This window comes from Ambystoma mexicanum, chromosome 1q (assembly GCF_040938575.1).
Source record: "Ambystoma mexicanum isolate Mex_15411 chromosome 1q, UKY_AmexF1_1, whole genome shotgun sequence".
In the NCBI taxonomy this organism is placed as follows: domain Eukaryota; kingdom Metazoa; phylum Chordata; class Amphibia; order Caudata; family Ambystomatidae; genus Ambystoma; species Ambystoma mexicanum.
Genome location: NC_090922.1, coordinates 1,024,738,906 through 1,024,755,401, shown reverse-complemented (window position 1 = coordinate 1,024,755,401; position 16,496 = coordinate 1,024,738,906). Strand labels below are relative to the sequence as shown.

The 16,496-nt window shown below is 42.9% G+C and overlaps 1 protein-coding gene across 1 annotated transcript in view; it reads right to left on the bottom strand.

The window, feature by feature from the left end:
* Window positions 1-16,496, bottom strand: part of SYDE2 (synapse defective Rho GTPase homolog 2) — a 253,053-nt gene that overhangs the window by 142,564 nt on the left and 93,993 nt on the right. The window contains exon 4 of the mRNA XM_069641698.1: window positions 6,956-7,082. Coding sequence (XP_069497799.1) covers window positions 6,956-7,082 — 127 coding nt within the window. The remainder of the gene's footprint in view (window positions 1-6,955; window positions 7,083-16,496) is intronic.

Sequence of the window (16,496 nt, the reverse complement as noted above, 5' to 3'; positions counted from 1 at the left end):
TTACCAGATGAATTAATGTCTCCCGGAACACAATACTCCAGGCCTGGATTTCTATGTTACAACCCAATGTATTCTGGGATGTGTAATTTCAGTTCGAATAAATTTGATCGATTGGGCAAACGCAACAGGAAAAGGAAAGCAAGGAATAGCCGCCCACAACACAGCTGCAGAACGGGAACATGTATTTTTTTTTTTTTAGAGAACAGAGACTTCAATCACGGTTACAGTTAATTGAGGTAAAGTTCAACTTTAGGCAGATTCCGGAATCGATTGGAGCAATTGAAGGAAAACAAGTAAGAAGGGCCACACGGAGACAATAGCAGGGGTGAGGGTATTGAAAGTCACACGTGCAGAGGACGATGCATTTCATGCTTGGGCCAAATTCTGCAGGCTACTGGTGCCCGCAAAGTGTGTTCCTCTCATTTAGTGACCCTGTCATCCACAATGACTCACAGATTTCGTTTAGGGAGGGCTAAACCACCCTTTTTTGGAAACACGTGCCTGTGAATGAGCCTTCCCTATTCTCATCTACCACACTGCGCCACCCGCATTTTTGAATTCCTCCAGGGTTATGTACTTGCCTAAATACTTGGGCAAAAAGACAATGCCATCCAACTTTTCTCATGGTCCCCAAACCTGCTCCCCATATAGTAACTTCTCAAAACCTCTCAGGGCAATAAATCGCCAGACTAAGTCCCTCAGCCAGTTTCTTGGACAGCTTCTTCTTAAATGCTCGCAGGACCATTACCTTCCAATGTCGATACCAGCGAGACAACTGTGGACACTCCACTTAGCCTGCTGAAAGATAACTGAAAGGGAGTGGGGCAGAAGTCCTTAAGTAGTCACTGTTTAACAGGAAATGATGAAGGAGGCAGAGTCACGTGACAAGGACAGCACCTGTTAGACCCCTGCTTTTTTCCCACACCAGTGAGACATTACAATGCATCTCTTGCAGTCCAGTATCATTCCCTCACTCCCGAGGGCTGAGTCCATCAACACAAACACTCACAGGACCCTTGCTCTCCGAATATTCTGACTTTCATCCAGATCCCTTGTAATGCCACCCTACCTGCAACCCTTCTGGTCAAACACAGCCCAAGTCTAATGAATGCTCACGCTGACATCCTTCCTTCTGCCATCTTTATTACCGAAAAATGGCTCTCATCCACGTCTTCCCATTTCTTTGGCATCTTTATCCCATCCAGGTGCAACAGCTAACACACCGACTGCACAGGGATACTAGTATAAGGTGTGACAGTCACTCACGACTCCAACTGGGCCTGCACGATGTTTAACCAGGAACCTATTCACTCTGCGCAGCTCCTCACATGCCACATTCCACTATTTCACAAACTGCCACTTGCATCTCATTAATTGCACAACGCATGTGGGTCATCCCTTGATGATCTCTGATATCACTGGATCGGCTTCAATTACGTACTCAACAAATATCTGCTTTGGTGTTCTGATCTGATCAAGAACCGAAGCCACTGAAAACACGAGCGTGCTCTTGATCATGTTTCATAAAACATGTCCTCCACCTGGCCTGCATAAGAGGAAACACACTTCAACTCCTCGTCTATGCATCATTCCTGGTAAAATGTCTCAACGCAATCCCACTTGACTAGACAGACCATGCTGCCATACCCATCATCCTAACACCTACTCTCACAACTAATAAGGGGCAGGGAAATCCCACGACATGTTCTCATCGCTCCTTTAAGAACTTGCCCCTTGGAAGCACTCAAAGCAGTCTTGCAACGTTAGCCTGCCAAGTCAACACCGACTTTGACTCCCTGTTAACCTTCAACCAATCCATGAAGCAACAGGTAGCCATACATGACCCCTGAATGGTTAAAACCTCGGCCCTCTAGTATACCCTACAACTGACTGTCAATAAATGCACTTTCTGAACACAAACAAATGCTGGCGCAGAATACTTGAGCAGAAATAGCTACTCACCTTAGAAGGTATTACACAGTACTTGCCAGGCTCTCATCACTGAAGCATAAATTGCATATTATTCCAAGTCTATGACGGCAGCCGCTAACAGGAGAATAGCCCTCTATGTGTCAGTCAAACAACTTCCACTCATTACCTGATGGTTAATTATCCAGTTCACAGGAAACCCTAAGGCAACTAACAATTTTTTCAACACCAAGATAAATAAAAGTAGACGAGATATTGAGGTGTCAAAATTGGTGGGCTCACCGCTCATAATCCATTCATTTGTAACACCACCCTCGACAACCCGACAACCCCTCACCCACAAGGACAATGAGTCACTAAAACCTACCTCATACAAAGATGATATCCCTCTCGTTGTAACGCTCACCTGATTCCCGTAGAGGCGCCGGTCTTGACTGGGCGTATACCGTATCTTCAAAGGTGATGTGTAACACACGGCTGGCTCTTTGGGCTGGACCTCTGTGCACTGTATGTCTGACTCGAAGGGTAAGATGTCTGCAGATAGAAAATATGGGATTAAGGAACTGGGTTATTGAATGTCTCTCTCTTCTTCCCTTTCTCTTCTCCTGTAGAACCCCAAAGGTTAACGCTCTGACCTTAGGTAAGTGAACACTGTGCTCTCCATCTGCCTCGGGGCAGGGTGCTGTAACCAGTTTCTTCACTGGATAAGGGGAGCAGGCCTCTTGACTTCAGAGGACTGCTGTCCGTCGTTTACTGCACGAACGGTATGTTTCCAGTAATTCTAATGTCTTTAAAGTCTTTAGTAATGATGTTTCTTGTTTTGCAGGGTTCCGGCGATGGCGGATGACGGGCTGAAGTGAGTTGAAGATGGAGCCCGTGTGATGAATAGAAGCGCCTGGAAGCACGTAAGTAAGCGCTTGTTGCCAGCTTCACGATGCGCTCTAACTATCTTTTTATTTTGCAGGTACAAGTTCGGAGCGGCTGCAGGGTGCCGGAATACCCACTGGGTTAGATGTGGAAAGGAGTAATGGCACGTGAGTATTAAAGTTCCCCAATCAATATCTTTAAACGCACCTTGTTTTGTCTTTCAGATGCCGGAATGCAGTGTGAAGACCTCCGGAGCGCACGAAGAGTAGGTAAGCCTTTGTCTTTCAGATGCCGGAATGCAGCGCGAGGCGTTGGTGACAGCCGATGGACCAGGTAAGTGAAGAGCTGTCACTGAAGACCGTAATGCTAACCTGTTCTTTCTTGTCTTTATAGGTGTTGCTGAAGACTGGATTCAGGATGGTAAGCCTTTTTCCTTAGGCCCAGGATCAGATGCAGAAGACACGATGAGCGTTCTGCTGCAGAGGATGCAGAATAACGCAAAGCAAGATTCATCCATCGGGTGTGGTTTAAATAGCCTCCTGTAGTGCTCAGGTGTCTCCTTCCACAGCCACGCCTAGGTAAGAAAAGAGTTCCTGCTTTCCAGAAGAGTTCCAGTGTTCTGAATCTAGGGAGTGGCTCCTGCCCCACCCAACAGGAAAAGTAGTTCCAAACAGAAGAGGATCAGAGGCTCAACTGGCAGGCAAGTAAGCAGCATGGTCTGCTGCAGGTAAATCCACCCAAGCATTATGAGCCCGGCGCTTCCAGCGCTGGGACTGGGCATATTTATGAGCCTGGTGCCACTGGCGCCAGGACTGGGTCCAAAAGGTCCCAATTGGGACTGGTTGGCACTCGGAACCTGGGTTATGGATCTGCTTCCAAGGGAGTTGGGAAAACCCTGACCTTTTGGAAGCAGAGATCATGACACTCGTCACCATTGTTGAACATTTCTTGGTATGCTCCCTCTTCTAAATAATAAATGCCTTCATCATTCAGGGCATCGTCGCAAGCACTTTAAAAACCGGAATAATCTGCCCACCGAACATCTAGACCCAGATCACCTTGCTAACTACCAGCTTATCACTAGCTTTTAATTCACTGGTAAAATCATTGAGAAGGCAGTTACCAACTAACTCCATGATTGGACGAACCAACATGGTCTACTCCACAATCTCTCTATGGAATCACTTCTCGTTGACCCCAACATCACACTTCACCAACATATCGATGATAGTGAGTTATACCTCAAAGTGAATTATACTCAAAACATTTCACACCTCAGGAATTCCTCACCTCCATCTAAGCTTGGATGACAAGCACATACCTGATACACGAACCCATCAAAATGGAATGTGCTCCTGCTAAGTGATCCATCTAAACAGGAGGCCATCCAAGTGTGGCTGAAAGAAATGCACCTTGCCATATCACTCTTGCTCATTATTGACAGCAATCTCTCATTCCATCAACAAAATAAAGCCTAAACATTCTGGCATCAAATAGCAGTCCTCTGGAAGATAACCCCCTGCCACCTTTTTCTGAGGGGCAACATGCTTGCCTTGGAAGCAAGAGGACACGGAGCACCACAGGTTCGATCCCCGGGTCCACGCTTAGAAACCCCTGGGTATTAAGGGCGTTATAAATAACCAATCATATCACATCACATCCCAACTTAAGGATTTCAGAACCATGGCCTAGGCCCTTGTAATCTCACACCTTGTTGCAGGAAAAAGCCTCCTTTGCAGCTTCACAGCCACACACAGCCCCTCTTATGACTGTTCAACATGCATCTGAATGCCTCATAATGGGAACTAAGAAACCTGACAACAAGCGAGGATAATCTTCAAAGCTTCCTGCACCACATAAAAGGCAAAAACGGCCTGAACACCAGCCTACCTAGACAGAAACCTGACCGGGTCAGATGGGACCTGCTCCTCTAAGGGCCAGACTATTGCGAAGTTGAACCCTAAACTGGCATGCAAAGACAAAACAAGAAAATAGACCTATTCTTACTATGCCCCAGCCTACTGGAACACCATCCCGGTCACAATCAAAATCACTCCAGGACGGAACTGAAGACCCTGCTCTTCAGGGAACTCTTAGGGATCACTTAGGACCTGATACTCGTGGGTATATACCAACCCTGTAGCATAGCATATAACGTGTTACCTACTTTCCACCGAACTCTGTTAACCCCAAATTACATGTGCAGCACTCCATTGATTCCTACCTAGGTTTGCCCAATAGAACCCCCAAATACAAATATGCAAACTGATGTCTCACATAATTTGATCAAGTCAACAACCCCATTATCAATGCATGCTACAGACGTGACACATCGGCAATTTTGTACAACTGTCTGTGGAATGTTCTGCTTTACTGACAAAGGCCGGAATGCACAGCCACAGCTTCCAGACTGAAAGATGATGGCCATGTTACTGGTCAGATCAGTCTACACCTTGGAGTTGTGCCCCAAGCCTGTGTCAGTCCTCCAACTGTCTCTTTCCTTTCCACTCACTACTCCTTAGTAACCCAGTTTGTTCAGATAACGATCAGTCCTCTGCCCCAGTGGAATTATTCTAACAAAGAACTAATTACATACAATTGGGCAGATACTTTTGATTTGTTAATTTTGTTGAATTAACATTTAATAAAATACTGTATGCTGCCTTAATGATTATAGTGTCCACTGTTAATACACTTTTCAACAACCCATCAATTCCTCTTCCCCCTTTTTATCCCTTTTTATCCACCCACGCAAACATTTCTACCATTTCCTTCAAATTGTTTACTTTTCTGGCTGTGACCCTGCTACAGACACTTCCCTAAAAGTATAAAATGAAAGCCCACGCTTGGGATTCAGTGCCCCTTGTGAATTGGAGTAATTATCTAGACGTGAACAACAGTTTATTCGGTAGACAAGAGAATCGAACACAATATCCCTAACCAATTTCTTCAATGTATTGTGCAAGTTTAATCACAACGAATAACGCAAACACTATTGAATGTTGTGGTGTTTAATGTTGCGGCAGAAAATCCCCCAAAGAAAATATTAATGCTCTTTTTCATAACGCAGACAGTAAACTTCCTTTTGCGTGACGTGACCTATACTTTCCAAAATAAGCAAGAGTCTGCAGAACAACCAAAATGGCCGTCTTTGAAGCACCATATAAAATACAAACTTAAGTCACTGGCCTCTCTCAAGCAGGCTTCATTGCAGAGCTGTGGGCTGTAAATGGCATGTCTGACTTTTGATTCAATTCAGTTGCGTGTGTTCCCCCAAACCGCCAAACCTCAGACAGAAAATGAGATAGGTAGGGCACTCAATTCCTCAGGGACACACAGCAAGACCAAAAACTACCATTGAAATAAAATTAAAAAAAGGTTTGGGCAAAAAGTGTTTTAGGTCAGTGGAAGGGAGAGACAACAATGGTGTTTGTTTGAGAACGGTTTTACGTGTAAAAAGGTTCATAGATGGTGCTTCCTTCCAATGACATTAAATACAAAATGTCTAAGCTTTTTAAAAATAATTGGGCAGCTTGTGATGGACTGCCTCACCTTTGGGCAACTGGAATTTGTAAAGAAAAACATTTCAACTCAGCGACACTCAAATTCTTGAACTCAGCTCTCTGGATAAATCGAAGCTTCGATATCAACCCACACCAGCCAAAAAGTGCGTATTTTAGTGTGAATTAATGGTAAATATACACCATATAAGCAAGGCCATGGTGTGTAAAATCTTGCCTTACGCTGTATGCAAACAAATTAACGGTCATTGGAGCCAGAACTGTCCCTAGAATCTTTTAAACCCGTTGAGAGCGCTTCAAAATCTTTTGTCACCAAAAAAAGAAAAATTCTGTTATAGTGAAGCCATGCAGCAAGATCAAGTGCCCGGGAGAGGGTGCTGGGTGGACATGCTGTGCCACTTGATAATTCTGTGGTCTGGTCAAGGGAGGACAACCTTGGCACATAAGGTCGTTTGTTTGTCTGCCTGCCTGCATTCCATCGATTGTAGCAAGAGCAATGCGAGCTAGAATGCACCCCGGCCCTACAAACACATTGGGGTTTATCCCAAACCCCGTTTCACAAAAGAGGCATTAACGATATTCACCTTTGAAAGGCGTTGCGGTATTCAGGTTACCCCTCTTTCAAGTCTAGTATTTACCTGTGATAACATTTATATCTGGGTACTGGCTTTCACACAAAACCACATTTTTGCTATCCCTTTCAAAGGCCTCTCGAAGTTCTTTCTTCACAGCCGCTGAGCCACAAAGGCGGTACAATCCCACAACCTAGAAACAAAAAATAATCATATGGTTAGGCCAATTTCAAGAACTCATCGACAAGAAAAAATCCTTATTATCTTTACAGGACATACAAAACTATTATGTGAAACCATCCGAACATTCTACAATACAAGAGTACCTGACAAAACAAAAATAAATAAACACGTTTCAGTGCCCCCCCCCCGCAACAGTTGCTACAAAACCTCTCTGCAGTACTCTCCAGAGCACCCAATATTATTTAGTATAAGTTGCTAGAAGAATTCCTCTTCTACAGAACACTATAGTCCCACAAAGGCAGCGTGTCATGACGTCTATGGATTCCTCCCCCTCGAAATGACGAGCGAGAGTCAACAAGAAAGAACAATGCAGCCAACGTTATCCTTAGCTTAAACCTGACTAACAAAATCAGTTCAACGTTGAAGTCGGTCTATTGGTCACATGCCAAGCAGAGATTCCAATTCAATCTCCTCTCCCCGTGTCAAGCGTTGCACAGGCTTGCAGCTGGCTACCTCACACGGCTGCACCACACAAACACCCAACGCTGGCCTCCCAAAACAAACTTCTGGTATGCTATTCGGATTTGTACTGTGCAGCGCTACCATTTGCGCGGTCTCCAGGTTCTTGGGCGTATACGTGAGAGCCTGGGTAGGTTTAGTTAGGTGGAAGGAGATGGAATAGCGACATTGTAATCTAATGTAATGTATTGTAACTTAAACTAAGCAATGTGCCCAGATACCTTCCGGTTAGGTTTGCTCTACAAATGAATAAATAAATACATACATAAATTGCAGTGCTTTGAGCTGAGGTTGAACATCAATAAATACCCTGAGCACTGCATGCTTGTAAGCTTTCAGGGTGTGAATTGAACGAGGCATCGAAGACTTTGAGTCCAGAGGGGTGGCCTTGATTATAAAGTGTGGGCAGGAGAGGAATATGTCAGTTGTAATTAGCAGTGCAAGTTTGTGATGTTCGAAGTCTAGGGAGAGGGTCTCTTTTTAAAATCTGTTGTGTGAGAGGCTAGTTTGTGTTTGTGCATGGCGAGTAATGAGGAGAGAAATTGAGAGTTAGTCAAAAGGTTGGGATGGTTCTTGGGGTTTCCGTAGTGTTTTGAAATTATTGGTCTTGCTGGTTGGCTTTGTTATGGCAGGAGGTGTCCTTTGTTGAGGTTTATTTATTTATTGCCGGAGACATGGAAGGCATTCTTTTAGGGTTTTTGCGGTGCCGCAAGGCAATGTCTTCCAGTGATTATAGTTTCCTGAGTGTTGTGGGAATTGTTGTAGGCAAATGGTCGGGAGCGAGAATTGCATTCCCTCCGGTTGTATATGCATTTGAAAGTTGAGCTATGGAGAAGTGGCATTTCCACTGCTTGATGTGTGTAGGTTAAACGTGTGTTCTATTAGCCATCGAAGAGCCAGGTTTTTCAGTCTTTTCCAGAATTTCAGGTGGCCCTTTAGGATGCAGATTTCCCTTGATAAAGCATTCCTGTATTTGGACACAATAGCAGAAAAAGTTAGAGCCTCCTAGTCTTTATCTGCAAAATCTTCTTCAGCTGGTGCAATGACAATATTTTGGGGGGCCCTGGTCACTCAAGAGTCTCATATCTAAAATCCTCTATCCTTCTCCCCCCACCATGTCGAGGTGGGGACATGCCTGCTGCCAAGAGTTTAAACCACACTCAACCCAAGATATTGCGGCAAACTGCTGAATCACATCTTTGCCCTCCGCCCGCCTGCCATGCTGGTTGTACTATGCATTCTTCAGGCAAAGAAGATTGTGAAATGGAGACATAACAATTGAAATAAACTAATGTCTTGATGCAAGAATAAAGGGACAGGACCAAACCTGTAGGTGTTGGTAGAGAGTTTGTCGTCAACTCTTGATGACCTATTAAATATGTAATGTATGAAAATGTTTCTAACATGCAAACCAGTGACTTGATGGCCACCGAACAATGTACAAAAATAGTGTTCACTTATAAATACTTTATAGTTCAATTGTGCAAAATAGACTCATTTAATACAAAAAGTTCAAAATCTCCTGAAAAAGACAGTTCCCAAAGCCATGTTTTAAGGTTTCTTTTAAATAGAAGAGGCACACTCCGACTGACTATTTTTCTAGTAGTTTCACATTTCTAAGGTTCTTCTTAGTTACATATGGTGTCCCCAAAGTCTTGTTGGAGTTGGCATAGTGTCGACACAATCATGGGTTGTTTCAATGGTGATTTCAATCATAAAGAAACACCAAATGAGGAACATGTTTTGGGCGATGCTCTTTCTACTTCACCTATTCTTTTCAATTACTTAGTAACCGTTTGAGTAAGTCACACACACACTGTGGTCATCTTCCCTGAGAATCATGTACTCATACTGTCAGAATTATACATACAGATGGAGAACTCCTACCCTTTTTTCAAAATCATAAAATAAAAGATGGGAACATCAGGTCTTCCAAATCCTAAACCTATGCTATACACTGATAGAAACCACACAACAACCCAGGAGGGTATGCCCTGAACCAATACTAGAGCATATTGAGATCTGAAAGAAGGACAAGGACAAAAAACGATAATGAATGTTGTTGGTAATTCATTCTCTTTGGTGGAGCTAGTTTTAATGATTTCTTCATCTCCAAATATAATATTAAATAACATAAAATACAAGAAAGGTAGAGTTCAGGCACAATTCATGGGCAAACGGATGTTATTTGGCCCAGTCACATGTTGCTTCTTGAGCTGCAGTTCACACACATGGTTTGCACCAAAAGCATATTAAGCAATGGTACCATGCCTAAGAACACAAGCTTTACTTCTGTTCCAATATGCTGTCACATTTAGAATCTAGCAAAGCATCTGTGCCACCTCTTCTTTTATATCGATCGCCAGAGAATTGTCTCTTAAAATGATAGAAGCTTTGGAACAAGGACTATATCCAATCTAGCTTACTACCGCAAAGCTCTGTTCAGAATCTAAATCATCTTCCAAGTGTACCTTGCACTCTTGTTCCTCAAGGTGTTATATTGAGTTTTGAATATCTTAATACATTTTCATGTAATAATGTGTTTTAGATTTTAAAAGGTGCAGAGGAGAAACTTCAGCCCTGGCATATGGGAAACCTTAAGAAAGAAAAGTTCCCTAATTTGGGAACTCGCGTCTCCTACACACTATCATTGGCTCAGTTAATAAACCCAACTTTCTAGGAAATATTGACCCTAATGTGGGGTTACTTATGGGTAATTAAATCTATACTGATAACTAATATATTTTATAATGTTCAAGTTGCAATAGTCCTAAAAGAATTCACTTTCAAGTTGCTTTTAATCAATTGAAGTCTTTGTATTGCCCAACGCGTTTCAAGACTGTATATCTCTTCTTCAGGGGCTGTTGTTTCTACAAATAATATATTCAAAAATTATACAATTAGTGATTTCTTCAATAATTCAAGATACAATCAGAATTTCCAAAAATGATCTGTATGTCTGGGATTGTGCCCATTCAGTGGGATATAGCTTTTTATTTTCACAAATCAATTCAGTTTTCAAAATTACCTTGAATTTGTATTGGTTGTACCTAATATTTATGAAGGTTCTATTGCCATTGTTCAATAAAATTCAAGATATATATGCAGTAAATATGTAGTCAGACTGCGTTCCCAATGAATCAGAATTTCCAAGATGACTCATACATTTGAGTACTTATTGCATTCATGAGGTGGGTGATTCCTTCTTATTGGTACAAATCAATTACATTTTCAAAGTAACTTTGAGTATGTTAGTTGCACCTACTCCTTTTGATCGCGCTATTGCCATAATTCATGTATGTGATTGAATGATGGCAATAGCACGATCAAAAGGAGTCGGTGCAACTAACATGCTCAAAGTTACTTTGAAAACTGAAATGATTTGTACAAATAAGAAGGAATCCCCACCTCATGAGCACAATAAGTACTCAGATATATGAGTCATCTTGGAAATTCTGATTTATTAGGAAGGCAGTCTGACTACATATTTACTGCATATATATATTGAATGTTATTGAACAATGGCAATAGAACCTTTATAAGTATTAGGTACAACTAGTACAAATTCAAGGAAATTGTGAAAACTGAATTGATTTGTCAAAGTAAAAAGGTATATCCCACTGAATGAGCACAATGTGCACCCAGACATAGGGCTCATTTTTAGACATTTTGATTTATTTTAAAATGCAGTTTGACTATATATTAATTGTATAAATAGCTTGAATTATTGAAGAAATCACTAATTGTATCATTTTTTAACATATTATTTGTAGAAAAAATAGCCCCTTAAGAAGAGATATACAGTCTCGAAATGTGTTGGGCAATAAAAAAGACTTAAATTGAAGAAAAGCAACTTGAACGTGAATTTTTTGAGAACTATTGCAACTTGAACACTATAAAATATATGAGTGATCAATATAGATTTAATTACCCATAAGCAACCCCACATTAGGGTAAATATTTCCTAGAAAGTTGGGATTGTTAACTGAGCCAATGATAGTGTGCAGGGGACGCGAGTTCCCAAATTAGGGAACTTTTCTTTCTTAAGGCTGTTCAGAATCTAACCCAGATTCTCAAAACGCTATCACATATTCTAGCAGCACAAGAGATTATGTTGTAGAGGAAAGATCAATGTAGTAATAATGCAATTCTTAATTTAAAACACAACATTTCCTTATGTAACAAACTAAGGGGTGTGACTAAATGGTGGCATAAAGTCCACCATGCATCACTGAAAACATTGTGAACTTATGGTTCTTTAGTTAAATGCACGCAATGGATGGGGCTGCAGAATAACTCTGCGTCCAAATAATTGAACCAACTCAGGAAGACGGCAAAGAGGTCTGTTTTATTAACAATTATCTAAAACAGGGAGGTAACAATGGACGTTCGCTCCACTCTCGAAGATTTTCTCATTAAACATTGACTTTGTACTAAAAATGTGTCAGAGGTGATGCCATACTACGTGGCACACAAGAAAATCTACAAGTGATTATAATTGGTTCTAGGGGAACATATAAGTATACTTTCTATAAGGACTAGGAGTGTGATTGGCTGCCCTACTATCAGGTGGACAATTTATGCCTACCTCTAAAACATGTAATCTCCAACACTATTAAGTATACTGCCAACACTATTAAGTATACTGTTTATCATTGGTCTTCAAACTATAAGGCCCTTCGTTATACGACTCTCTACAATTGGTTGGCATGCTTGTGCCATGTCTGGAACATTCGGTTCACTTAGCAGCACGTAAGCTCCGACCCAGGTGCAAGGAGGTGGACCTGACTTTATCTCCCCAACCAATTAGCCCAAACTCTCTCATCACCCATGTCTTCTGCCATGAAGATTGTCTTTGAACTTGGCCTTGATAAGTATCCTTGTCTGTGGGAATATATGGGAGTGCAGGCACTCACTATCGTTGTTCTAAGACTCCAAGCTCAACTCTATTTTCATCCTTAGCTCACATGACAGGAGACCACGATTTGGTCAATTTTTCAGCATTTAAATGTCTTAAATGTATACAACTTGACACTCTGTGTTCTTTCTTTGCACCTTAATAAGGGGTGATTCATCCTTCGCACGTTCACTGCTTTCAAAAATAGAGAACCAACCTTGGCTGCTTCAGTTTTGATGTCAGGCCAGACAACCTCACCAGGCGCTTCCACGATCTCAACTTATTCTTGCTGTAACGCTCACCTGATTCTCGCAGAGGCGCCGGTCTTGACTGGGCGACTACCGTATCTTCAAAGGTGATGTGTAGCACCCGGTTGGCTCTTTGGGCTGGACCTCTGTGCACTGTATGCCTGACGTGTAGAGTAAGATGTCTGCAGATAGAAAATATGGGGTTAATGAACTGGGGTTATTGGGGTGTCCCTATCTCTTTCCTCTTCTCCTCTCCTGTAGACCCCCAAAGGTTAACGCTCTCACCTTAGGTAAGTGAATGCCGAGCTCTCCATCTGCCTCGGGGCAGGGTGCTGTAACCAGTTTCTTCACTGGATAGGTAGCGCAGGCCTCTTGACTTCAGAGGACTGCTGTCCGTCGTTTACTGCACGAACGGTAAGTTTCGAGTCATTCAAATGTCTTTAAAATCTTTAGTAATGATGTCTCTTGTTTTGCAGGGTTCCGGCGATGGCGGATGACGGGCTGAAGTGAGTTGAAGATGGAGCCCGTGTGATGAATAGAAGCGCCTGGAAGCACGCAAGTAAGCGATTGTTGCCTGCTTCACTATGCGCTCTAACTGTCTTTTTATTTTGCAGGCACGAGTTCGGAGCGGCTGCAGGGTGCCGGAATACCCACTGGATTAGATGTGGAAAGGAGTCATGGCACGTGAGTATTAAAGTTCCCCAATGTCTTTAAACGCACCTTGTTTTGTCTTTCAGATGCGGGATGCAGCGCCGAAGAGTAGGTAAGCCTTTGCCTTTCAGATGCCGGAATGCTAACCTGTTCTTTCTTGTCTTTATAGGTGTTGCTGAAGACTGGATTCAGGATGGTAAGCCTTTGCCTTTCAGATGCCGGAATGCAAACCCGTTCTTTCTTGTCTTTATAGGTGTTGCTGAAGACTGGATTCAGGATGGTAAGCCTTTTTCCTTAGGCCCAGGACCAGATGCAGAAGACACGATGAGCGTTCTGCTGCAGAGGTTGCAGAATAACGCAAAGCAAGATTCATCCACCGGGTGTGGTTTAAATAGCCTTCTGTAGTGCTTAGGTGTCTCCTTCCACAGCCACGCCTAAGTAAGAAAAGAGTTCCTGGTAAGAAAAGAGTTCCTGCCTTCCAGAAGAGTTCCAGTGTTCTGAATCTAGGGAGTGGCTCCAGCCCCACCCAACAGGAAAAGTAGTTCCAAACAGAAGAGGATCAGAGGCTCAACTGGCAGGCAAGTAAGCAGCATGGTCTGCTGAAGGTAAGTCCACCCAAGCATTATGAGCCCGGCGCTTCCAGCGCTGGGACTGGGCATATTTATGAGCCTGATGCCACTGGCGCCAGGACTGGGTCCAAAAGGTCCCAATTGGGACTGGTTGGCACTCGGAACCTGGGTTATGGATCTGCTTCAAGGGAGTTGGGAAAACCCTGACCTTTTGGAAGCAGAGATCATGACACTTGCTGCGACACAATTCTCAACCTTTCCTCTTCATGGGTCTTGGCTTACTAAATTCATGACACCGCTGTCCAGCTCCTATACAATGGTGGCTTCGCCTGCAGTCTATTCACTACATACAGCCAGCTTCTATGGTGACTTGGTCTACTTGCATTTCAGCGTCTGTACAATGATTGAACAGTTAATTTTCTCAGCACTTCGCACAATCTTCTTTCTGCATACTAAAGTTTACTTGATTCTTAACTTGGCACTTCTTCCTCCATCAGATTCTGTGTCCAAAGACTCAAAGTCTTGCTCATGATAAAGTGTTCCTTTTGTCTACTTTGTTTACCACCTTAAAGTTTTTGCATGGACGCTGCTATACAATACTGTCAGTAACCAACAGACTGTAGTATGTTTTCCTAATTCCTGGGTAGAAGTTTGCACCCAGCTGACATATAGGTTCTTCTTACCTTCTCTGAAGTTGGTTGGCTTCTTTGCTCCAGTTCTTCTGATCACTAATTAATATTTTATTCAAGGTCAGAGTATAGTATGTGGTGTAATTGTGATGTAAATGATAGCAAGACGGTGATCTATGGTGTTGTTGCTAAGGCACAAAGGCCAGTAGCCAGCGACAGGTGGGTCTTGGAATATATAATTAATTTATATTGCTCTTTTAAGAAGATGATGGATTGTTGATTGGGCTCCATTCTATTTCATGCCTGAAGTTATCTGGAGCCTTGTACTTTCGAGGATATGTCTCGTGAGGATAACTGAGGGACAACGCGCTCGCCTTGGAAGCAGGACGATGCAGAGCGACACAGGTTCGATCCCGGGTCCGCGCTTAGAAACCTCTGGGTATTAAGCATGTTATAAATAACCAATTAAAATAAAATAAATGTGTTTAGCTTTCAAGAGGCAAGCAGGCTGAAACTCAGATTTCAGGAGAACTTTAAGACAGAATAAATCTACTTTAGGTTTCCACTCTGAAAAACATCTCTGAATAAGAAGTCAGCATTTCTTTTGATGTCCACAGAGTACTTTGCAGCACAGCGTCACATCTGCTGAAGGTTTTCAAGACATATCTATGGTCCGGCTAAAGGTACTCTGGGCCCAAAAACAGGCTTTCACCTGATGCCAAAACACAAGTTTATGCTGATCTCATTGCCCACTGCAGTCGCAGGGAAAAGTGGTCTATGACCTCTTTGCGCTGTCCTGAGCTGAACAGGCAACCGTTGAGTCCGTTGATATCTTTCATAAGGAGAAGGTCAGCTCACAGACGTCAGATCCTGATGAGGAGGATCAAACAAATGATTCTGGGCATCAGAACAACTAAACTGGGTTTGTGGATTTCAAGGGAACCTGACATGTTCCTATGAGCAAGACGCAGGAGGGGATATCCCACAAGCTGTTCCATGCTCGAGCCACAAAAAAGAAATCAGCATTCACAGGTGTCTCCTTTAAAATGTAGCCAACTGGTCACTCAATTGCAATGGTTAAGACAATCGGGGCATCTGACTGCAACTACGGGAGGAGGGTGAATCAAGCACAAGGATGGCTACTGCTGTGGGGGCCTGCCACATGTAGCACATGGACACAACAAAAGAGGTGATGGTCGGGAGGTCTTGAATTAATCTTAACTTCTAGCATTGCTCTGGGCAGTCCTTCAAACCATAGTTCTTTGCTCGTCAAGCCATTACAGAAAGGGGAAGCCCATATGCAAATCAGACTTGGTCCCACCCCATGTGGCTACATGCCCAGCAAACGGGTGCAAATGCTCAAGTCATGGCCAAAATAAAAAGCACTATACCAAGATATTCAGAGAGGAAGTAAATCAGACAGGCGGGTCTGCGAGGAAGAGACTGCTCTATGCATCTTACAAGCATGGGTGCCTTTGAAGATTCGTGGGGAAGGGATAAACCACACGAGTGAGTAAGCAAGCGTAGAGTGACATACAAGAACAGGACCTGGTTCAAGTCTCACACTGACATCCAAAACGGCCATTTTGAATGCTGTTTTAGTCAAGGCCCCTTGCATGGATAAAGCAAAAAGACATGATGGCAGGTGCTACAAGAGGAGCGCCACCTGTGAGCAAAACTAAAGGAAACACAGAAAGTTCAAGGGAAATGTGGAGGGTGAAAAAGAGAAGAGTGGGCGGGTAGTCACCGCCTCCTGTTTAAAGTCCTGACTATAGGCGCCAGAAAAAAAAGACAAAATAAGCGAAAAAGGCTAAGACACGGCTTAAAAAATCATCAAGAATAATCGCTAAAAGAACGTTAAAGGAGTAACATCAAAAAGACGTAAAAAAACGCCCAAGAAAATAGCTCATT